The sequence below is a fragment of the Lathamus discolor genome, chromosome Z, assembly GCF_037157495.1.
Source record: "Lathamus discolor isolate bLatDis1 chromosome Z, bLatDis1.hap1, whole genome shotgun sequence".
Classification (NCBI taxonomy): Eukaryota; Metazoa; Chordata; class Aves; order Psittaciformes; family Psittacidae; genus Lathamus; species Lathamus discolor.
Genome location: NC_088909.1, coordinates 96,545,768 through 96,570,573, shown reverse-complemented (window position 1 = coordinate 96,570,573; position 24,806 = coordinate 96,545,768). Strand labels below are relative to the sequence as shown.

Here is a 24,806-nt window from a genome sequence, read left to right as displayed (position 1 = left end):
GATATGAATCAGTACATTTCCAAGAAACTATCTGATTTACATCACATGAGTATCTTGCTTGTCTAATTAATATGCATCAGGCTATTATGCAGGAATGCTTTCCACATGGCATACTTACCCATGAACTGAGTGATACATCACACACATTACTTCCAGATCTGAGATGTCAGAAAGGGTGTCCCACAACACTGCTATACTTGCACCTGCTCAGATAGGTGTGGTTAAAGCATTACTGCAATAAGCACATTACAGATGCAGGAAGAAATTACAAACGAGATGGCCTAAATCCTTGAGATTTCCATAGGCCATTATCATCCAACAAGAAACACTGCAACTTTGCATTGTTTTCCCTTTTCTTTCTTGTCAGCATGTCTCAAGGAGGCTCACACAGCACAGAAATACTTGGTACTAAGTTTAATACAACCTGAGCTATCATTTTTCTAAGAACTGCCCAATTGTTTCCAGAATTAGACATGCCATGCACATGAAAGTTTATGTAAGAACGGATGGGAAGCACATGGGCACTTCATTTACTGTACTAAAACAAACAGTCCTAAACTGCAATCCTTCACATGACATGGAGGCAGCTTCAATCTTCTTTCTTTCTTCCTCCTCAGATTAGATAAGGACTGCAGCACCCCACTTCCTAAATCCATTCTCAAACTTTTAAATAATTCTTCCAACTGAAGCCAAATAAACCCCCCCACAACAACGACAAACACATGAAGCACTGTAAAGACACTGTAGACCAATTAAATTTTTTTGTGCTAAGTAACTAGGAAAATATTGGGTAGAGTTCCCTGAAAATGTTCAGACCTCAGCAATCAAAAAGCTTTATAAAATTAATACCAGGCTCAGCAGCACTGCACAAGATATCACAAGCCTGTATGATCACAGGTAATTACTCATACTTGGTGCCATTTGAGCTTTCATCACAATACCAAAAGTGTTACGGCAGCATACAGTAGCTGTAGCAACTGAATGTTTAGTCAAGAATACTTACATTATCTAAATGTCTCATCAGAAACGTGCACGTATGTAAACTTCAGCTACAATTTAGTGATATGAATACTGAAATAATATAGAAAAGAGCAGCAACAATGCCAAGGTACAGAAACCAAGGTTTATCTTATGAAAAGTTACGATTCCTGTTGACATGTGAAAGTTCAGCCTGTTGCAATGAAAAGGCGTGTTTGCAAGTCTAACATTTATAATTGCACAAACATTCCCCCACCCTTAATGTCAAACACGCTGAATGCCTTTCTGACAGTGAGAGGCTTTCCAGCTGGTGAAGAAAACCTCATCAGGAATTCAATTTGTATATTTTTTAAAACTATTATTCCTCTGCATTTCTAAAGTGAATGGAGCTCATTTTTGTTCCAGTCTGCTACTCTACCACAGCCAGATGCTATAATAATGGATCGGATGTATAAGTACCAGACAGAGAATCAGAGAAGCACAGAATCAACAAAGTTGGAAAAGACCTTTAAAATCATCAGGTCCAACCATTACCCCAGGACTGCCAAGTCCACCACTAAACCGTATCACTGCAGGCTTTATCTTTTTGGTTTGCGAAAACTTCAAGGGACGGTGATTCCACCACTTCCAGGGACGGTAATTCCACCACTTCCAGGGAAGCCTGTTCCAATGTCTGATCACCCTCTCTGTGAAGAAATTTTTCCTAATATTCAGTCTAAACCTCCCCTGATGAAGCTTGAGTCCATTACCTCTTGTGCTATGGCTTGTTGTTTGGGAAAAAAGATTGACTCCCACCTCACTACAACCTCCTTTCAGGTAGTTGTAGAGAGCAACATATGAGTGAAGATTCACTTATAAACTGCTCCAAAATATTACTAAGCTAATAAATACCTTCAATAAATGGTGAACTCCTGATTATAGAAAGCAGTGGTTCAAAGTTTACTTATGCCTATTTAAAGTACATTATTTGCTAACACTTACATTCTCCATCTGTGGAAAGCTTGCAGTTCAATTAACCAGACATTAGCCCTCTGCAAACTGCTTACCAGTGAAACAGTATAAAGTTCAAACTAAATACATTAAATCAACTATAAATGGTCTGTCTCTTCCAGACAAAGCTATTTCCACTTTGGAAGGAAACACAGTCAATTGAGATTGCAAGGAACGGACAAGCAACAATTCTGGCATTAACTGTTTGTGTGTCTTTGGGAAAGCCATCCTGGGTTCCACCACCTTCTTTTGTCTGCTGACATCAGATCAGTACTCAGGCCTGGAATCATCCCATTTAGAGTAAGATACCTAACCAATGTGACTAATTGCCTAGGCTTCTTGTATAATCAGTGGAAAGCATGACATAAATCTTCTACTGATCCATATAAAAGCTTTTCTGTATTCCTTTGATCATGTGACGTATAGGTTTCAAAATGAAATCAAGGTAATTGGTTATATCTGTATTGCTCCGCAATAAAGAATTTAGATGCATTATTCCTCCCTTATACAGTCTGTTTGGTTTTTTTCCAATAAATATTAAAAAATGTCATTTCTGAAAGCAAATTCAAAACTAGAAGAGAGGGGAGAACATTGTCTAGTGTGAGGTGTCCCTGCCCATTGTAGGGGGTTGGAACCAGAAGATGTCTAGGTCCTTTCCAACCCTAACTATTCTATGATCTATGATTCTGTAACACAAAGGGATACAGCAAGATTTGACTTACAGGCCTACCACACAGACATGTACTTAGTGAAAAAAAAAAAAAAAAAAAAAAGAGGAAGTCCCATGCATGACAAAGAAAACTCTGAATGATAGTAATGTCAAGATCAAACTAGCCATGGAAGCATTTTCACAGGCATGATTAATACTAATCATATTTACAAGTTTCTTAAAGGAGTACTGGGTTGTTGGGTTTTTTTCCAGAGCAAATGATACAGATGTTTGTAATTAATATATGCAGTGCAGCACCCGTTAATCAGACTTCTGAATAAGATGAATAAATTGATAAATATTAGTTGTTATTATGATATTTACTATTCTGTTATGTGGTTAATCAGTGGCAACGTTGAAAATTTCAGATGCTAGCTGCAACATCCACAGAGGCCTAAATGAGCCTGAAGTACTGACCCGTACTGAGTTTTTCCTGTTAGGACTCTCAACACTCCTTTCTTTTCATTAGCAGACCAAACTACTCTTTCTAGAAATCTGGTAAAAAGACTAATATCCACGAGAAACTGAAATGCTGCTTTGAATGGCAACAAATGCTGATTAAAAGGGCTTCACTGAACCACGGCAACAGAACAGCTGCAGATCCACTTATTTCTTCTGTTAACCTTTCAAAGATTCGGTGGTCACTGCACTCCCTTGTGCTCTCACGTCAGAAGAGCTGCTGCTGTACTTCAGGACTGACAGCCACAGAAGCTTACTGTCATGGTTTAAACTGATTTAAAATAAATTATTAGAGAAGAGATAACTCAGAGTATCCTCCTAGTCACCACAAGCTATCAGTACAATAGAGAGCAGACGCAGGCAAGTATTACTACAACAATCCACAAATATATATCCTCCTTAACATCATCTGCTGTAGCAGTGGGTACAGAGGCAGAAGGAAGGGTGGATTCAGATACTACTGGAGCAGACGGACTGCCAACTTTGTACTAGGCTTTTAGTGGTGTGTGTCTCCCTGCCACAGTTAAATAACCTTGCCCTAAAGAGCTAAACCGAGGCACAACTGTATCAGTCCAGATCTCAGAGTTATTAAGCAACCATGAGCAAGCCGAATACTCTTCAACTTAGAGTGACTGTATGCATTCAGCTTAACAATTATTTCATGTTGTATCTACTTTACAGCTGACAAATGAAAGTCAGATAGCTCTTTAAGCATCAGGCTCATAATGCAATTGTTGTCAGCATAAGCTGAGAATAGCTGCAGTAATTCATGAAGTGCAAACGAAGTGTTTGGTAGCAGGACAGAAATGGGACTAGTGTTGAATTTGGCTGCCTTTCCGAGTTCCAGCTTAAGAACGTACTGTAACATAACAGTATGTTTCAGCATTTGTTAATCTGATGAAGTCAGTCTACTGAAGTTAATTTTCATTGCCCTATCTCAAATAAAAGGAAATGGGAATTATTAAGCTACCTTTCCTGATCATTCCTTGAACACACCTAGCTTCCTAGAGGATAAACTACCCTCTGCTGGAGTAACAGAGAATTTACAGGCAGGAAAACCACCCCTTAAAAACTTATTGCCAACCTTTTTAAAGGCATTCAGCTGCAAATACAGCTTGTCATTTGCTGCAGGCTTACTAAAAGCGGTGTTTATTCCAATGATCTTGCTGCCAGTGTCCTCTTAGTGAAAGATAACTGACTCACCTAACACATGAATCATTGTCACAAAATTAGGCTCTTTTCAATGAGCTCAAGTAAATTTTTCTAAGAACCAAAGTGCTGATTTACAGATAGCATCTAGTAGCTTGTTGATTTGTACTATTTTTCCTAGTCCTGGAATCTTTCAGAATGCGAAGCTTAATTCTGACTCACCCCACTATCTAATTCACCCCGTGCAAGATTTCATTACACGCAATACTTCTATAGTGTACAAAAACATCCTGAATAATTGCAATGGTAAGCATCTACAGAAATCAAAAATGTTTCCCAAAGAGGCCAGCCTCATCATTTATTAGGAGAATTCTTCCACCAGGCAATGAAAGAGGCACTGCATTGCTCTACTAATTGTTAATCCATCCTGACAGCTGCAAATGCTTTCAAGCCCAGCCCCAGAGTTGGGCAGGATGGTACAAGAAGAAACTTCTATTAAACTTTCAGCTGATCATAATTCACATCTAGCCTCAAATCACATGCCTAAGCCAGCCTTCATGATGCAGAGGTAGCATACAGCCTCAGCATATACTACAAAGGAGTTTGCCCTCTTTCCAAAGATCAGTCAGGCACCTTTACAGAAAAAAACAAAATTTTACCTCAAAATTACTGAGAATCTTCCGGAGTGCTTCTCCAGGGTAGAAAGCACATTGTATGCACAGGTGGTATACCTCCCAGAGAAACTTCACTTTATTTTACACAGAGATGTTTAAAAAAAAAAAACCCAAAGCCAAGTATGACAACAAAGAAAGGAATGCTACAAAACCATAGCATGAATTAAGCCACTTCCATGACTGTTAATCTGGCTGCAAAAATCACTGGTCCACTGATTTCATCACAAGTATCTTTGGTACACAGTTTTAACACTTGATAAAAGTTTCAGCTTTCAAACAAAAGGCACAGCCTCAGTTCTTTCTTCACAGCTACAGAATAGGCCTGTTTAACACACTCCTGGGTCCCACTGTCACATCTTCACAAGAAAAAAACAAAAGGAACACGAGGAAGCTTGCCACTGTCTTGAAATTTCAGGCACCCAGATACCATCACAGAGTTACAGTCAGGATCCTTGGAAAGAGTCTTCAGATGTCTCATGGAAAATCTGCAGAACGGCGAGGTTCAAACGGGACCTGCCAGATAGTTGCTTCGTGTGCAATGATGGATTGTTTCTGCTTCCACCACAGCTGTCGATTACTGTACCTTGTCACGACAAAATGAACCACCACATACAAACAGCTGCAGAAAGCTACAAGAATACAAACATTTCCAATTATTAATATTGACAAAGGATATTCTAAAGTTCCTTGTAAAAGCAACCCAGCGTATGTTCTAAAAAGATATTAGTTTACCTTAGTGAAAGTGCCACAGTTTGTCCCCAAGAAGAATGTTATTCATAACATTTTGTTATGCACAGGGTCTGACTTGGCTGTCTACTTCTAATTCATCAGGTAAGAGCCGAAGTAGTTAGAATTATTCTAAGGGCTCTAAAATTGAAAAAAAAAAAAAAAAAAAAAAAAAAAAGGCAGCTAATTATTAGTGCTTTTCTATGAACTTCCCCTTTACGCTGTTGGCCTTTGAAAGGCAAGTAAGAACTGCCAGACTTAAAAAAAAAAAATCAGAAAAAAAAACACTTTAAACAACAGTTGAGAAAGAAGCTAATTTCATCTATACTGCTCTGAAGAAATGGATTGAAAAAAACCAGCCTAAAAGTGTTTTAATTGTTAATAGTGATTTCATAACTACTAAAATGGAACTATGTACCACTGCAGCGACAAATGCTATTACAGAGGAAAAAGTCATTCAGTGTGCTATAAAGATTAACAGGATCATTTAAATGGGGAAAAAACCTCAAACTTCAGTAGCACAATTGACTAATATGGAACATGTGACTGTGAAGTAAATTACAGAGCTGTATATTTTGGCACGACAGTGTCCTACTGGAGTGCAGAGGTGCCCTGCTGTCATGCAAGGCACCACCAGATCCCCTGCCAGTGGCAGTTTGAAGCTCTCAGTCATGCAGTGACAAGAGCTGGGGGGGTGGAGAGGGAACATGGCTGCTCTCACTTCCCAGGGAACTCCCCCACCCAGGGAAAACCCCCATTCATCAAGCTGTCTTATCAGGTACAAAGGAAATGTGCCAGAAGTGCTGGCTAGTCATACCAGTAATAACCAGAACTCCTAAAATAAATTTTATACTGTTTCTATCTGTGATGATTTTATATGAAAATATGCAGGCAGGAAAACATTACTCTTATATATATATATATATATGTATTTTTTTTTATCTCATTACAATGCTATTTCTTTTCAAATTACATTACAGAATTCCCCACTTCCTTTCAAGCATTTTTTTCAACTTATTCCATGTATATTTCTTCTTTTCTAATGGTTAAATAAATAGAGAATATTATGTAATATTTGGTTCAGTCTATTTCCATTGTCTATTAATAATGATTTTATTTTGGCATACAGACAGAATTTAGTCTAATGGTTGTTTTTTCCTGAAAAACTTTGCATGTCAAAAGCATGACAGCTGAACAAAAATGAAGCAAAAAAGCAACAAGTTTTTCTATGGCTAGCTTTCCCACCAAAGAAAAAAGGCCGACAAACTGTTGACTAAGTCAAGAACATTACTGAACTTCAGATATATAATGGGAATTTATCATGCAAAATGTTTTGCAGACCTGCAGCACGTTAACAGCAGTCCAAAGTTTCCAAAATCAGCCGTATATCCACTTTTAATGCCTGCTGAACACACAGTTTCTCTGGAAGTGGAGCTCACAGAAGCACCTCCTGAAAATACCCATCAATTCACATGCCTACATGGGAATTTTGGTGTTAAAATCACAGTTACATACAGCAGGGAGACATTTGCGTAGTTTATTTGTCTATATTCCAGCTGCCCCTGAGCAATGCAGGTAAGGTTTTGGAACCATCACCTGGCTAAAGGAGGTTTAGAAGGGATATCACGTGGCAGCTGAGACATGCCACGGAAGAAGAAAAAAAAAAAAGTCAAGTATTTTAATCTAAATCTTTCACCGAGCTAGAAATATGACTACAGTTAGTTACACAGCCCAAGTAATGAAGCTACAGTAGCTGACTCATATACTTCAGAATTAATCTTCTAAAAAGTGTAACAACATTTAAATCAGAGAAAGTTTACTCTGAGGCAAGTAAAAGTTTATCTTAATTATTTTCAGTGCCCATTTTTTCTAATCTAGTATTTTTTAAAAGAACTGTTGTTTGTTTGGTGGTTTGGTGGGGGGGGGGGTTCTGTACATGATTATAACTTCAAATCTTTTTTTTTCTTTTTTCTAGATATTTTTACTTCTCACCTCAGTGGTTTCTACACAAACAGAAGTTCTTTGGTGGTTACTCAGTGCTACGACATGTGATATTTCTGCTATGACAGCATGACTACTTGTGTTGCAAGTGGAATGTCTTCAGTTTTTCAGTTCCACTTTAAGTCTCTTTGCTATGAAGACTAAGGCTTTTGTGTGATTATGCTTTTCATCATAACTAGTAGTTCCAGGTATCAGGACTATTACTTCAAAGGGAAACTCACAGAAGTTACTGATTTTTTCTAATAATTCTTGAAAGATTTACACAATGGGTAGATACAGTAAGCTCCCATGCAAGACATCGTACAATTCTGTGACTGATTTCTATCACATTCTCTAATTATAGAACTAGTGCTATTTCACAAAACTGATCTTACTATCCTTGCACTCAAAACTATACTTTTGTTGTTTCTTCAGTGATTTTCCTGGCTTCCCTGCATTTTCCATTAGTTCTCTAGATGTATCACAGACCTCACAGAATGTAAAATAGCATTCACTCCTTCACATACGCACATGTGTATACGTACCCACAGAAGGACCTAAGAACCCTCTGCTACAGACTGAGGCTTCTGAAGACACACTGCTGTGACATGGTCAAAATACTATGTCAGTCTGGATCTGCAGACACAGAAAAAAATGAAAAAAAGGCAGCAACAAAGAAACACAAATCATTTCCTCTGTCCTTAGTCATTAAAAACCTTTGCACCACTGCAGGGAAGTAAGGTGATTCTTCTCCCACACCAGTAATGACTGCTGCACCTGTGTTAACATAATCCCAGATTAGGGCCACTAATATCAGAGCACCAAAGTCTCAGCATAGGAAAGGAGGAGTATTGAGAAAGTATGTGTAATCACATCTCCCAAATGTAGAGCTTGCTCGGTACCTGGTTCAGCCCTCCTGCAACTGCCGGAACACTGTTTAAAAGATAAGAAAACACAACCTTTGTGCTCTGCTTTCTTATGAAAGCATTTTGAAGTGCTTATAATTTGCTTCTGACAATCAGGCAAAGCTAAGTAACTTCTACTTCCACACATAGCTTTGTGCCTGTGACGGAATGATTTTCCGGTTTTGTAAAAGATGAAGAGCTGTCAATACTAGCATAATATTAATGAAAAGTTATGTTCTTTTTCTCTGAGCAGACCAGATCACCACCACCACCACCCTTTCTCTCTATATATGTTGCTTCAAAACCATTTTTTCTAAGACTAAAAGTTAGTTTTCAAAACAGTTAGATAACAACACTATAAAGCTGATCAAATAAAAAAAAAGCTTTTCCCTTCATGTCTGTTCATAGAGCATTTAAAACAGAAACTATGTTCTCTTTTCCACAGTACACACTTGCTCTTCGTTCTGTCAGTACTTTTGCTGTCAGGATGTCACAATATTGTCATTACTTTGCTGAATGCTAGTAAGTTCACAGGCATCACTTTCACAGGCTTAAAGAAAGAGAGGAGAGAGGATAGCAAGACTGAAAAAATATCAGACTTTTATAATACATTTCACCTTTATGTCAGAGAAGAGGTTCCTGTAGGGATATAAATGTCATGCTTTGGGGCATAGGTTTTGTATCCTTTGTAGCAACCCCGTGTCACCTAACGTACAAGAATGCTAGACCAGCTGGATCTGCATGTTAGACCCTGTACGATGGTGCGAGGCTTCCTTTCTGGCCCAACAGCACTAGCACAGTCACTAGCACTTTCCCCTCCAGCAGAAACACCCATGTGCATACCTGTTGTGGGTTTTGTGGGCATTTCTGGTCTAGGGACTCCCGACCACCTTCACTCAGACGAAGGCCACCACAAAGCATCGCATAGCATGACTGCTGTCCCTCCACCACCCCAGCTGGAGGCTGAACCACGAACATCAGGCTCTGCCAGCAAGTGTGACCCTATTTCCAACTGATACACAATCGCCCCATAGTCAAGACAGCACAAGTTCTTCAGACAAACATAAATACTTCCCTCGAATGTACACACACCCTTCCTGTGCTTACTAACACCGCTAACCGAGGCCAGATACCGGCAGTACATCAGGACATCTCCTCTCCTGCAGCGGGAGGCACGGGCCGTGCCGGCCTGAGCGAGCAGCACCCGCTGCCGGGTGCCGCGCCCTGTGGTACCACTGCCTCGTTGCGCGTCTTCCTGACAACCGGCCCGGCCCCATCTCCCCCAGCTGCCCCCAGGAGCGGGCAGCCGGTGTCACAGCCCTTTCTCCTGGGGACAGGGAGGCGTCACGGGCTCCCGCCGCCCCGGGCGGGAATATGACGGGAATATTTCCCCAAAGCGCCCACCCGGCAGCGCTGCCCTTCAGGGAAGGCGCCAGAAGCCCTCACCCCACTCGCGGAAAGGCCGAGCGGTCACACGGGCCTCCCGGCCGCCGGAGAGCAGCAGCGAAGCGGACACCGTCCGCGCAGGTGCCCCCGGCTGCCAACGCCCGCCGTCACACACACACAGACCCACACACAGCCCCCCACAGCCCTCCGCACCACCGCCGCCGCCACCCCCTCCGCCATGAACCGCGCCACCCCGCCCCGCAGGCAGCCCCGGGCGGAGGTGCCAGCGCCCCTGAGCAACCTGCCCTCCGCGGCGCGGCCAATGGGGCGAGAGGGCGGGGAGCGCGGCGGGAGCTGCCCTCGCCGCCTCCGCGGCGAAACTCGGCGGGAGCCCTGCGGGGAGGGAGACGGTGTCCGCGGCCCGCACCTCTCCGGGTCGGTCCTCCCCGCTCTTCTCCGCTCCTCTTCACTCCGCACCGCCGGCCGGCGGGAGGGCATGAGCGGCGGACACCGCGCTCCGGCACTTCCCCGCGCCGCCGCCCGCCCGCCCGGGGCCGCCCCACCGCCGCGCTGAGCCGAGCCGAGCCGAGCCATCCCCAGCGTCTGTGTGAGAAGCCGAGAGCCGGCCGTGCGCCCGTCGGCTCCGCGCTGTTCCGCCTCGGACTGCCCCAGTCCCCCTTCGCGCTTGGTGGCGGAGCGCCGCGGGCAGAGCAGTGGCAGGAAGACGCAGCCCCGGCTCCTCCGCTGCGGTCGATCGCTACCGGACGGCACCCCGCTTGGGCGCCTCTTTAGGACTTTCTTTTCCCCTTTTTTAACGGAAACACACCACTTTTTTTTTCTTTTTTTCGTTTTTTCTTCTCTCTTCCCTCACTGGAAGTTTTGTTCTCACGCTGAACTACTCCTCCTCTCCCTTACTCTGCCGCTCCGGGCCCACTCCAGCCTCTGCGCGACTCTCTCAGCAGCACCGCTGACATCATGTCCTTCGACCCTACTATCATGCCACCTGCGAACGGCTCCGCCAACGGGACCGCCACTGGGGCCGAGGGCGGAAAGCCCCCCACCATCCCCACTGTCATGTTCATCTTCGGTGTGGTGGGCAACCTCATAGCCATCGTAGTGCTGTGCAAGTCCAGGAAGGAGCAGAAGGAGACCACTTTCTACACACTGGTCTGCGGGCTGGCAGTCACTGATCTCTTAGGGACCTGTCTGGTGAGTCCAGTCACTATTGCCACTTACCTGCAGAACCGCTGGCCAGGAGGACCGGCACTGTGTGAGTACAGCTCCTTCATCCTCCTCTTCTTTGGACTCTCTGGCCTCAGTATTATCTGTGCCATGTCCATAGAAAGGTACCTGGCCATCAACCATGCCTATTTCTACAACCATTACGTAGACAAGAAGCTGGCAGGACTCACACTCTTTGCCATCTATGCCTCCAATGTGCTGTTCTGCGCCCTCCCCAGCATGGGGCTTGGCAAGTCTACCTTGCAGTATCCTTACACTTGGTGTTTCATAGACTGGCGAGCAAAGGAGGCCACACATGCGGCATATTCCTACATGTATGCCGGCTTCAGCTCCTTCCTAATCATGGTCACCGTGGTGTGCAACATCCTAGTGTGCGTGGCCCTCATCCGCATGCACCGGCAGTTCATGAGGCGCACGTCCCTGGGGACAGACACCACCTCCAGCCGTTTATCTGACTTTCGCAGGCGCCGGAGCTTCCGTCGGATGGCCGGAGCAGAGATCCAGATGGTTATTCTGCTCATTGCCACTTCCCTGGTGGTGGTGATCTGCTCCATTCCTCTGGTGGTGAGTAACAATCTGCAACCCTTCTTCTTTTCCATCACCCGTACCACTGAGTTTTTCTTGGTCCTAGTCTGTGCTTGTAGGACAGACTCTTATTTAGCTGGCACTGCAAACTGTTATAATAACTTAAAGGCTCTTTGTGTATGTGCATGGTGAGAGAAAGTTGTGTTGATTCATATTTACGTGAAAAACTTGATTATCCCAAGTCCTGGGCTTTTGTAATTGGTTAAAATGCAGCGCCAAAAGTTCTCAGTAATTTTTCCACTGTTCATCTGGAATCCGCATAGCAAAAATCTTGCTGAGAGCTAGAGGCACTTTAAAGTTCACTTCCAAAATTAATTTGTGGTGAGTGAGCTTTGGGTCTGGCCTGCATTTCTGGATGCTTATTGTGTTGTAAAAATGTGCATGCTGTTGCTGAAGGGTACAGCAGTCCTTAATATGTGGAAGGAGGACACAGCTCTATTCACTTGGCACCAGCCACATGCAGAGTGCTTCATACCCAAACCTTGAGATTAGCTTCCCGTCTTGAGGGAGGGATTCACCCACCATCCCTGGGGCAGATTCCACACAGGCATCCCTCCAGCAGCTCCCTGCTGCAGGAGGAGGAAACTTGGTGGAACCACCAGCCAGTGTAATGCTCTCTTGAGTAAGAGTTGGAGGAATCTGGTCCATGTAAACCTAGAGATCATGCTGAAATGTCAAGCAACAGTACCACTAACCATTTGCTAATTTTCTGAAACAGCTGAACAATTAGTGTCATTAAATTGACGTGTAGGATCTACTTCTGTTCTTCCACCTTATTTCAAGGAACTACAAAATAACAACCACCCACCAGCTGGAGGCTCAGTTCTTGCCACCCCCCATAATAAAGCTTGGCAAACTTCTCTCCTCTTCTGGCTCAGAGATGTTAAAACAAATAGGTGGCTTGCCCTATTCACCACCTTCCAAAACACACTGTAGGGAGCCAAGCAGTCGTTGTCAGACAGAAAGTGGTTTAGCAGGATTGGTTTGAGGTGGTTTGTTGTCAGTGGGGAGATCTGTGTGAAATACAGCTGGCCAGATGGGGATGTGAAACAAACAGTGTATACCATGGTAAGAAAGTTTAGAGAAGTACATGTGAACATACAGGACTTGAGGCATCAGCGAGTCTGTCCCCCTGCCTCAGAGGAGTTGTAATCGCAAGGGTTGGGACAGTTTTGCCGCATTACTGACATAAACGGGAGCTACTGAAGTGTGGCTGTGCTGCAGCCCCAGCTGTCACAAAAAAAAACGTGTCCTGTCCTTTGCTGTTGTCACTTTGCATTGCACCATGGCATGACCGAGCAAAATGCCTTGTGTTCATTGCTTGACATCTGAAGGGAGCTGAGAGGTACTGAGCTGCATGCAGGGTATCTGGGAGGTGCATATGTGTTAGATGGAAGAGCTGAGCACAACCTGTCCTGCAGTCCCACTCCAGAAACTGCAGCTTGCTGCACTGGGAAGCATTAGGTCATGGAGTGGTCAAAACCCCGGCAGTACTGTGGGTTGAGAGTACTTAATTTGATTAATCTAGGATTAAAAGAGCTAATTGACAAAGAAAAAGTATCACATTTTCAAAACGGATGCTGGTAAATGCAGAAAATAGGTTGTGGAAATTAAATACAGGGTTGTGACATGATGGACTTAAGCAGTTTGAGGAAAAAAAGCCAGAACTTACTGTGTAGACAAGCAGTTAGAGGAAGGCTGACAACTCTGTGTAAACTACAAAATGAAACTGTTCACATCCATTTGTACGTAGGCAGTCATGGCAGAATATTAAAAAAAAAAAAAAAAAAAAAAAAAAGGAAAATTGAAGCAGGAAGGGTTAACAGAAAGTGAACTGGATTGTTGACAGTTACACTTAATGAACCGGGGTGGGGCAGAGGGTTTATTATTTAAACAGTAGTTAGTGAAAAATTTGTGTATCGCAGAAGGTACCTGAAGGTGCAGGTCATTAAGTTGTGTAGCTCTTTCAGACCTTGATTACCTTGATTTCACTACCTGTAAAGGCACAGTGTTACCTCAGCAGCATTAATGTAAGTCAGCTTTTCCCCCACTAAACCAGCATCTTTTCTGTATCTAAAATGAGGCAAGAGCCTGCCATTTCACTTAGATGGATGACTAAGAAAAAAAAGGAAGCTTTCTTTTAAAATGCCCAGCCAACCACATACATGCTTATCATCACAGTGTCCAGTGTGGTTAAATTTCTTCATTAGCAGCTTTTGTAATTCATTTACCTCCCTCTGCAGGAGTGCTATGGCCATATATGCTGTTTTGTGCTGTGATGTACTGCAGTGTATGCTGCTGTATTAAGCCATATATATAGTCTGAGGTTAAGAATTGAGAGAGAAACTTAAAAAAAGTGACACTTTTATACTATAAATCCCTAGAAGGATCCACTAGCAGAGGTAGATCCATTACTAATACATTACTAATACATATTCTCAACCTGGAGGAGTTTTAGGGAGCCATCACTGAGTGAGAGGCTCATCTGTAACAGGACAGCCTGGCAGTCATCAAGAGCAGGCAAGGGGTGAAGTGGTGGCAGCGGCATGATTCAGAAACACAGAGCAGGCTCAGAGGGTGCTTTGTCACTGAAGTTTTCTGGTGAGCTGACTTCCTATTGATGATTTCAGCTGAATTAACCATCACCTAAGTCAAAGCAAAGCAACTTCGGAAAGACTTAAGAGAGACATAAACCTCTTAACATTTTAGTATGAACGTTTTCACAACATAATAAAACAGCAGAGGCAGTCATGCAGACTACATTTATTAGTGTTTGACAAAAAAATTTCAAGTCTTAAAATATTAAATAGCCCTGAAATAATAAGTAAAGGCTTGTCTTGATTTAAAAAGTGGTTAAAGAACAGCAAGCTGAGTCACAAAGAGCAGCAGTTTTTAACAATGAGATGCTCCAGCACTCAGTTTACAAGTAGGTTTATTGAGTGTCTTAATGATTTATTCATAAAAGCAGCGAACTTTTACAGTGATGAGTACTATAACAAAATCGTGGGGGATTATGCAAAATGGTGAATGAATTTTACAGAACTTAAAGCTGGTCAGATTTGTCAAGGAAAGAAAAGCTGAGTGCAAAATATTCATGAAACTTTTGCTACAACCTTGTGTTCTTAGTATGGAGAAAGCAATGCAAAAGACATGAAGAAGAATTTGACACTAGTTTAAAAATGAAATAAGGAAAATGTGTAAGTTGTGCTGACTCTTGTCGGAACTCCGCACTGGTGATGCACCTTCCAAAATATTGTGAGATAGAATTGGGTAGAGTTAAAAGTAGAGAATAAGTTATATTAAGAGAGATTTTTGTCAGGAATAGAGTAGAAATTATCCAGCATTTAAAAACGAACAAAATCTTTCAAGAGCGAATAGGCACAAGCATGAAATAATCAGGAGTTTCTAAATTAATGCTGAACTGATCTGAAAGTTTGGGGTTTCTTTCGGCTTGATTGGTTTTGACTTTTGAAATATCAGGGACTGTCTGCAGCCAACAGCAAGGTGGAAGACATAAGTTTTGAGCAGTGGAGTAGACACCAAGCAGACACCAGGCCCTTGAAGAGCGAAAGGTATTGGCTTGCAGAGCTGAAAAACTTGTTCCTGCTTACTAGTGTATGGTTTTTAGGTTTATCTTATCGGTATGGGAGGAAATTTTGAGGGCAAGTGGAAGTTATGAAGACAATTACCAGCGTGACTGTAACCACACAAGTCACTTTGTAGTAGTACTTCATAGGATTGGAAATCATGATTTGTGTCTGTAGTTAGTAAAATGGAAAAGCAGCAAACAGCTCACAGGACTGATCCTACAACTACCTGTAACTTCACCATAAATTCACCATACCTTGGAGCTATGTCCTGCTTAACACAATGGCAAACAAACTGCTAGTACTTTTAAGATATGTTGCCTAAATCCTACAGCTACAAAGCTAATGTATAAAACGCATTCTTTTGAGATTTTTATTCCTCTAGTGTGCTTCTTTCTTTAAGTAGGATTTCAAATTGCACAAATACAAGCATCAGATTAGCTAATTTAGTAGTGGATTCTACTTGGTGCTGATTTAGAAGATGCAAGGCAGTAATATCCTTTATTATTCTGCCTCCTGCAGCAGAAGGCTTCTGGCCAAAAGAGGATACGTTTCTTGCTGTTCTTGTATAAGATACATTAGTAAGTGCTGTTTCACAAGTATATGAACAAAATAAAACTGGCATTCCAACACAGATTAACTTTTACCTTATTTTGATTAATATGTAATCCCTGCAATAGGTCTGTCTTGATAGATGCATTTAACATTTGTGGGGCTTCTAACAGAATATGTAAGACCTTTCAGGAAGTAGAAACAGCTTTGTACAGTCCAAAGTTTTCACTAAATTTGTCCATTTTACAAATCTCTAACCTGTAAGTGCCGCATAGCTGTCAAACGGAAATAAAACATACAGAGATAACATAAAGCAAGCTGCACTGTGCAATTAGCAATTGTCCTTTTCTGCCACAGGGTGAATACTTAAAAGACATTTTTGTCTTTCAGCAAAGCCAGATAGAGAAAGGTGAAATAGGTACCTCAGTTTCATATGCCGCTTATCAAAAGAACAATCCGACTATTAAATCACTGACGTGTAACTATAGCTCCAAGTTTAAAAAAAAAAAAAAAGTCAGGTCTCTGTATCTGGACTGTGTACTTCTTCACCTATCTTCAAAGTGTGCCTTTGGGTTCTGTGATCTGGATGGATTTATCAGCAAATACCCTCCCTGTCACACCTCTAATCTTCTCGGTAATGACGGTGTTCAGTTGTGTGAGCTGCTAGAAAGCCTCCACTCCCTCAACACTGTCCTTTGGACTCCTGGCTTTCATGGCACGTACCTGTCCGGTGATCAACTGGTCAAATACATAGAGCAGCATTTACATACTTTCAGGGTGTATTCCCCTGCGTAAGGAAATCTCAGTACAGAAAAAGAAAGGAGTGTTTCGGGAAAGAGTTGGTATGGCACAAGTTAAATCTCCTGGGGAATGGTGTATTTCTATATTTGACCTTTGTATATTTATACATTTGACCTCTTACCATTTCGTAGGGGCAAAAAATGTCTCTCAAATGGTCAAGTATTTCAAGAACAGATTTTAGCCAATGCCGGGCATAGCCTCAATTTATTTTTCAGCATTCCAGGTTCAGGGCACCTGACTGCTGCCGCTTTACAGCCCCAGCGTCAGTCATAGGGGCTCTACTTCCACAAGCTGACAAATGGAGTCGCAGAACTTATCTCCCTCTGCCGCGTTAACCCAGCATTGCCCGCTTCCGTCCGCATGGCCGGTACGGGGCAGGTGGTCCGGTGCGACAGTGACCTTGGGACACGGTGACCGCAGGACACCCGTGCCACCTAGCGGTGCCTTCGGGAAAGGTGTCGTCGAGGCAGACCACCCTCCAGCAAAGGGCAAGAGGGTTTCGTTAAGCGCGTTTTTAAGGAATCATCAGCCTTATTTGAAGGCCTTACTTCGGCTTCTGGAGGGCTGGTCTTTTCCTCATGGAATCATGTGGTAATGGGTGCGGGTGGAGGGAACATAAATTAAACAGTGGAAAAAAAATTAAAGCAGGTAAAGCTTCATAAAAGAAAACCCTGTAAGTTCAATAAAGAGGAGAATACTCTCTGAAGCACTCAGATTACATATTTGGCTTAACAGGAAAATAAATGAGTTGTCAAAATGACATCTGCAGTGTTAGAAATCATTAGGAATCAAGAATAAAACTCGCATCATTATAGTGCTGTATAAATTCAAGATTCTCCCATATTTTAACTCCTTGGGCAGGTGTTGTTACCCATAAACCTAGAGAATATCATCAAGAAAGAAAATAGAGGCAGTCATACCAATTTGACAGTGGTTTTGAGAGAGACTGTATTCACAGGGCTTCAAAAGAGGCACTCCGCATTATTCTAAACATACTTTATTGATAGCTTTGGAACATACTCAGTCTCTGACTTCTGACAAGCCAAATGGCACTGCACTGGCCTGCTGCAGGAAAATTTGTCCAGACAGAATTGTGAAATTCTTCACCAGATGGTTTCATATGCAGAACTTCCAATAAAAATGACTGAAGAGATCTGTGTTAGTTTGCCTTGTTTATTTAAATATTTGTCTGTCTCCTTGTCTGTAACTTCCTAGCAAGACAAGATGAGATCTGTTTCAGAAGCCAAGGATAAGATTCTTAAAACATCATCATTTTGCTGCTCGATTTTTACTGTATCAGATATGATAATTAAGGGATTTATTTTGCCTTACCTTAGGGAATCTGAAGAAAACAGCATCTTCCATTATCAGTTTTTTTCAGTGGCTTTTTGAGGCCTTCCTGTAATTGGACACTGCTGCTTGCAATGGATAACAGCTATTTGAGACTGATCAACACAAATTCATATGATGCCACAATTCCATCCTCCTTAGTGACACTGGAAAGATAACAACTGACATCAAGAATTGGGCTGTGCGTTACTCACAGTAGCATTTACAAAAGTGGCTTCTAAACCAGGAGAGGCACTAGGTCACTGGGGACTTCTTTTTGATTCAGAGACAAAAGATAAAGAAGCCATTTCTATGCAGAAAACAGGGTCCTTTAGTCTTATATTTTTGTATGATAAACTAAAATTGCTATTTAAATACTTCCTTCATGATTCAGCTTCAAAATCTTAAATTCTTCACCACTTCATCAGTGTTTTTATGGTTATGTAAGTAGAACCAAAATGCTGGCTCCTGTAGGAGGTCAGAGCACTCCAACTCCAGTCCAGTGCTGCAGTCACCTCATCATCTTGACTATTAAAAGGTCAAGATTAAAAATCTCCTAGCTGGGGGACCTTTCTTTCTTTTTTTTTTTTTTTTTAGCACATTTCTGTTTTTCAAAACCATGCTGCAGTGAGCCAGCCTTTGAGGGTGTACAAACAATTGCAGTAAGGACAGGTGCCAGCAAAATGCATTTCTAAACTTAAGAATCAACAGCTTTGGACTTGCTTCCAGAGTCTGATGTACTTGAATTACAATGTGTTTTTCAGTTTGTTTCTCAACAAACAATTAGTCCTTTGCTGGAGGAACTGACAATGCTGGTCTCCTCAGTCAGCTATCTCTTTGCAGGGAGCATAAGACTCACAGTGTACCAAGGGAACACAATACAACTCTACATCTTTGCTCCAGAGTTGTATCAGGAAACAAGGAAGTTTTTAAAAACATCAGCCAAAATTTGGAGATTCAGGGATTAATTATGAGGGGAATAAGAAAGAGCCATTCCTTTCCCATGCGTAACAAAGAAGACCAATTTATAGCAGATTAATCTCTCTTTTTTTGCTGTTTCCAGAAACAGCGTCACAGCTGCCAATCTGAGATGCCTGTGTTTGCCAGTCTCTTGTCTTGTCATAGCTTGCATAGCAAATGTAGATCTCTGCTTTCAAATGTAAACTTTGGTTTCCTGGTGTAATGGTATAACTGTGTCTCTTCTCCTGTCTCCTTGGGTAGGTCCGTGTCTTTGTGAACCAGCTGTACCAGCCAGAATCAGTGAAAGATATGAGGCAGAACCCTGACCTGCAGGCCATCCGCATTGCCTCAGTGAACCCCATTTTAGACCCATGGGTCTACATCCTCCTGCGCAAGACCGTGCTCAGCAAAGCCATCGAGAAGGTCAAGTGCCTCTTCTGCCGCATCGGAGGGGCTCGGAGGCAGCACTCAGGGGGCAATTTCAACTGCGTGGATGGCCGCAGGACCTCCTCCGCCATGTCAAGTCAGTCACCCTCCTTCATCTCCCGTGAGCTGAGGGAGATCAGCAGCACCTCGCAAACGCTGCTGTATCCTCCGGAGTTAAGTGAAAGCAGTGTCAGGGGCCGTGTGCTGCTCCCAGGGCCCAGCGCCAGCTTGGCTCAGTCTGACACAACCTCAGTGAGGACACTGCGCAGCTCGGAGACCTCAGAGTCCTCACAGGGTCAGGACTCTGAGAGCGTCTTCCTGGTGAATGAAATGGGGTCTGGTGGCGGGGCCAGCTGTACAGCGAAGGGCAGCCCTCTGCAGGTCACCTTCCCCACAGAGACACTGAATTTGTCAGAAAAGTGTATATAGATAGCTGCAAAAGGCATCAACATTGGGGATACTTCCCAGTACATTGGAAAAACTGGTGCAATAGAGAGGTGTTCTGCCATTCAAGGGCAGAGGGGATCAACTGTGCTCCAAAGGGCTATTTCTTTTCTTGCCATGTGATGGGTATGTTTCTTTTAGACTACTGAGGACTGTGTGGAGCAGATGCTGCATTTGGACCCTGCCATCAAAAATGGTACAAGGCAGGTCTAATGGGACTGGAAACATGAACTGCCTTCTGGGACACAGGGAGAGCTGCTGCACCCGTGGAAATAGGAAAACCCATCACTTTTTCTTTTCTTTCTTTCCCTTTCCAGATATGTTAGAACTGTGTTTTCTCTCCCCATGGTTGCTCAGCTATTGAGAGTTTAAGTTTCTGGTACTAGAGCTGGATGTGAGGCAGCTGCTAGGAACTGGACACAGCTACTCCGAGAGCTGCCTGGGGCAGGATTTTAAAGTGTCTCACTAAAGCATGAAAATGTGAATTTTTACCATTGTATATATATCGGGACTGAAAATATTTAAAAGTCTATTCTTCTCTGTGAGAAGGTTTCTTATTAATACAAGGTATATAGAAACGATTGCCAGCCTTCTTTTCCCCCAGTATTTCCTGCTGATAAGACAGTCTTGGCTTAGATTTGTTGTCTATGCTAGATTTGCAGCTGATGAGGTAATTCTTTAGCTGAGAATATATAAGCACTTTCTGAGTGAAATGGGAATATATGCGCTATTAAGGGAGAAAAAGAAAACACATCTTTCCAGATAAAAATATTCCTATTTAGTACATGTACATACTAAAAAGCCAGATTTTATTTATATGCTGAGAATGTTTTCCTGTATAACACATCTGCGCCTTTCCAAGTACTTTGGCCCACGGTCTGCACACATTTAGGCACACACTTCACATCACCCATCAGAGTCATCCCTTTGCTGTCAGGGAGACTCCTTTCATGTAAAATTAGAGATGTACAGAAGTGCTTTCAACATCAGGGGCTAAAAGTTTAAACCCTGGTTAGTAGTCTTTAATACTCACTTTAGTTAAAGCATCACTGATGTAATAAAGGTATTTTTTCTTAACATTTATCATTTTACTTTAAATAGTAAATAGAATTTTATGACTGTGTAGTCTGATACTCCATCAAGTAAATGTACAAAACCATGGAAGCAGAATCTTCATTTTAAAGTATAGGTATATAAAGCCGTAACTTCATCTTGAAAATAATTTGTTATTACAGTTTTAATGGCAAATACATCACTAAAACCAGCTGTTAACCACTGACAAAAAGAGTTTTGTATGTTGTAAGGGTTAGATCTTGTTCCAGAAACAATGTTTATCAAAGTAATTCTGCACAGATACTTGGAAGATGTTTTGTCAAATACAAAGCATGTTATGCTGCTTAACGTGTTTTCATGTGAATGCTATATTGTAGTGACAATCTTGAGCCTTATGTTGATATGTTTAAGGGGTTGTACTGACCAGAGTAATTTTGGAGATCACAATTAAACGGAAATGTTCTGCTTGACCTCAGCTGTTTATACAAGCCTGTTATTCAGTGCCAGCTCCTCACCATAACAAGCCTCCCATCTTGGAACACTTTGCCCTGTAAGTTCCCCAAACACCACAGCATGATCAATACCAGCAGGAGGCAGCCATCTTCAGAAATGCCCCCCACAGCACCAATGTGGAGCCATGAAAATTCTTTGTGCAAACAAACAAAAATCAAAAACGTTTTCCTTTGACAGGGAGTAATAAGCTAGTTCAGCTTGTTTGCCTTGATCCGTATACAAAGTGAAGTTAAACCTCTACGAAAATACTTGCAGCAGAAGCCACTTTTCCACCAGTTAAGCTGCACTCAAGTTCTTAACTGCAGCTACAGATAAAGATCTGCCTGAATCCTTTGCAATTAAACCACATACCTATGGTCTGTTGCTTACTAGTGACCAACAAATAGAATACACTCATTGTACTTCCCCAGACAGGAAATAATACCTGGCAGAGCGGGAAGGCAGGACTGCCACTTGTACCACTATTGGACCACACCTTTGCAGCCAGCCCAAAGCAGCACAGCAATGTTACTGCTGCTGTATGCAATGGCAATTAAATATCAACAGTGTATAATAGGTATCTAAATAAGCAAGAGCTTATTATTTTTAATTGGTTTATTTTATTGATATTATTATTTCTCATCATTATTGATGAGAAATGCATGTGGTCTGGAAGAGCTTTAAGCAAGAACAGACCATCCTGAGTAGCTGACCTTTTAGCTTCTCTTAGCAAACACATACAATAAGCCTGAGGTGTTCCTCCTACCCCACAGCGTTGTTGGTGTGTCAGTAGTGGACTGGACTCGCAGCACACATCATTCACACAGACTTCTTCGGTGATGAACTCAAGGATTCCCAGCCGCCTTATAAAGTATCCTGAGCAGTACTGGAATTGCCTGCCACAGCGCAATGGCAAGTGCACAAAGATGAAATTGGGAGCACCTCTACTGCCTCACTGCAAACACAGGTGAGTGTTCAGAAGTAGCCTGGCTAAAAGAACTGGGCTTTTGAGGGTGACAGACTACTATGTTTCCCTGACCTGCCCAACAGTCCCACTCAGCTTTGGCACCCTCTCCCATGCTGACCACAAATACATCAGTGAATTACCTTCCTCAGCCTCCCTGAGCATAACCAGTCTCATAAAATAAAGCTACAAGCTTGTAGAGGTTAATTTGCCACATGAAAGTTACAAGGTCATTTTCCTGAGTAATTCGCATACATTCAAAAGGGCTTCCCTTCTCACACGTAATAGCTCCCTTCCACTCCTGTCCCCCAGAGGTCCATATACCCTAGCAACAGCCTGTCTTTCACGTATGTGTGCCACTTCCCCAGCCCTCTGTGTTCACAGAAGATGCACTCATTTGCCATTCAAGAATTTCTGACAACACAGTTACGTGTCCCCAACTCCACCTGCTAGTCCTGTGAGTGGCAGCCCCACAACCTTCACTTCCGTCGGTCCACACATCCCAGACCTCTCCTTCACACAACCCTTTCCACACAGAGGTACTGCTGGATCCCCATCTCACTACTGGGACCCCAAGCCCCAGCCCTAACTGAATTTAAGGCCATGTCCTGTGGCACAGTTTGGAGGATCTACCCACCACAGACAGGGTGACAGTTGGTATCCGCACAAGACAGTGGCTTCTATGAATATTTGTACTTAGTCTGAATCTCTGATCAGTAATACAAGGTAGCACTACAACTGGCCCCAGGTTTAGGATGTCGGATATACTGACAGAGAACTTGGACTATAAGGGTAGGCTGTAGGGTGCTGCTTTAAATCAAGCTTGTAGCTCTCTGCTGTCTGCAGCGCTAGTGCCTAACCCAAACTGGTGCTATAGGCACAATGGCAAAGCACTAACAAAATCAGTGTAACCCAGTCTTCAAATGGCACCAGCCATCACTCTCAACAAGAAGCTTTCTCCAGTTTTTAGTTCTGCTCCTAGAGACAACTGCAAACATATTCTATTTAAGGCAGATTGTCTATTAGAACTACTGAATACCACCAGACCTTTCCACTCCTAGGCCTGTTGTAGACCTGACAGCTTTACCAGATCTGGAAATCAAGAGAAGTCTAAATCATCTGCTTTCTGAACTCAAATAGTCAACTCATTCCCCACCTCTAATGTTTTCCCATGATCATTTACCCTCAGAGCTCCTAGAAAACCAACCCTCAAATCCAGCCCAGCATATCTGGGAGGATCTAGCAATCACCCATGCTCGTAAGTTCCGCATGCTTCGAAACCAGTCCTCTCTGGAGATAACTACAGCCCAAGGACTCCAATCCGTTCAAGAATATGATGTTAGTGTGATACCAACCTACAACAAACACATGGTGTCTGCAGCCTGCCAATAAACCAAGACCAGTTTTATAGCTATTGTATGACCTCAAAATAAATTAAGAGAGCACCTACCCTCAACAACAGCTTTTACCTCCTTTCCCTTGGTCTTAGGATCCTTGGTTTTAGGATCTGGGATACACTTACCTTTTATGGCCAGGTAAGTTTCCAGTGCTACCACTCTAATCTTGATCCTCAACAGATATTGAGACAACTTTCAGGGACTAAAAGAGTAAACTGTTACATTTGCTTTTTTCCTTTCATAACTACCTTCAAAATCCAATCTGTTAATAGCAAATTAGTCACCGTTGTGTTATCTGATCCATACCTTTTTTACCCTCTAGTATTGTCAGAAAGGATTTATTCTCTCTCAGTATAATCTATGAGGGTTTTTTAAGATACTATCTCCATCTCCAAAAGTGGAATTCATCTGCCCTGTTTCAGCATTTGAAGTTAACTTCCACTCAGTCTTCTTCAGCTTCCATTTTAGCCAAAGGAAAAAATTAGGCACCTTGGGAGGTATCCTAAGATTCTTATGTAACACCAGGCATATGAATGGCCCTCTGAGGCTGTGTATTCCTTTACACTGGATATAAAAGGATTCAAAGGGAAAAAAACTGTATTTAAATGTTTATTTATGGATTCCAAATTAAGCAAATTAATCCACCTAACCTTGTTGAGACTTCCTCTTTAACAATGTTGCAACACTTCAGCATTTCAAGGTATATGATTCATATGGAAGGCAAACACATGTAAGCTGCTGCAGCCACTGCCACAAGTGACGATGAACAACACTAAAAATAAATTCCTGATGGCAAAGTGCAGGCATGCTTCATAAACACCCTGGTTTTTATCAGGAAGGCTTTCTCCTTTGGGTGCCTCTCATTTGGATACCCCTGGGAGGTTTAAGAGCACTGAACACTCACTACCTTTTATTAAACATTTTTCCCCAGATGTCCTTTATTTTTTTTTAAACTGTAACACATCAACATGTTCGGCAGAGACAGAAGAAGCCAAGTGATTAAATGAGCGACACTGTA

General features: G+C 42.5%; 1 protein-coding gene and 1 long non-coding RNA gene across 3 annotated transcripts; one reads left to right on the top strand and one right to left on the bottom strand.

Annotated features, from left to right (window-relative positions):
- Positions 1-5,008: 5,008 nt before the first annotated feature.
- Positions 5,009-10,208, bottom strand: LOC136005390 (uncharacterized). 2 transcript variants are annotated; one of them, XR_010608764.1, is made up of 4 exons: positions 8,211-10,208; positions 7,027-7,161; positions 5,692-5,826; positions 5,009-5,588 (listed from the first exon to the last, which is right to left on the bottom strand). It is a non-coding gene; the product is annotated as an uncharacterized LOC136005390 (long non-coding RNA). The 2 variants fall into 2 exon arrangements; XR_010608763.1 differs by lacking the exon at positions 7,027-7,161 and having other exon boundaries at positions 8,211-10,197.
- Positions 10,209-10,285: 77 nt separating this feature from the next.
- PTGER4 (prostaglandin E receptor 4) lies at positions 10,286-21,410 on the top strand. Its single transcript, XM_065662817.1, has 2 exons — positions 10,286-11,762; positions 19,274-21,410. The coding sequence occupies exons 1-2, from the start codon at positions 10,932-10,934 to the stop codon at positions 19,865-19,867; spliced, it is 1,425 nt and encodes a 474-aa protein (XP_065518889.1). The 5' UTR covers positions 10,286-10,931; the 3' UTR covers positions 19,868-21,410.
- Positions 21,411-24,806: the final 3,396 nt, after the last annotated feature.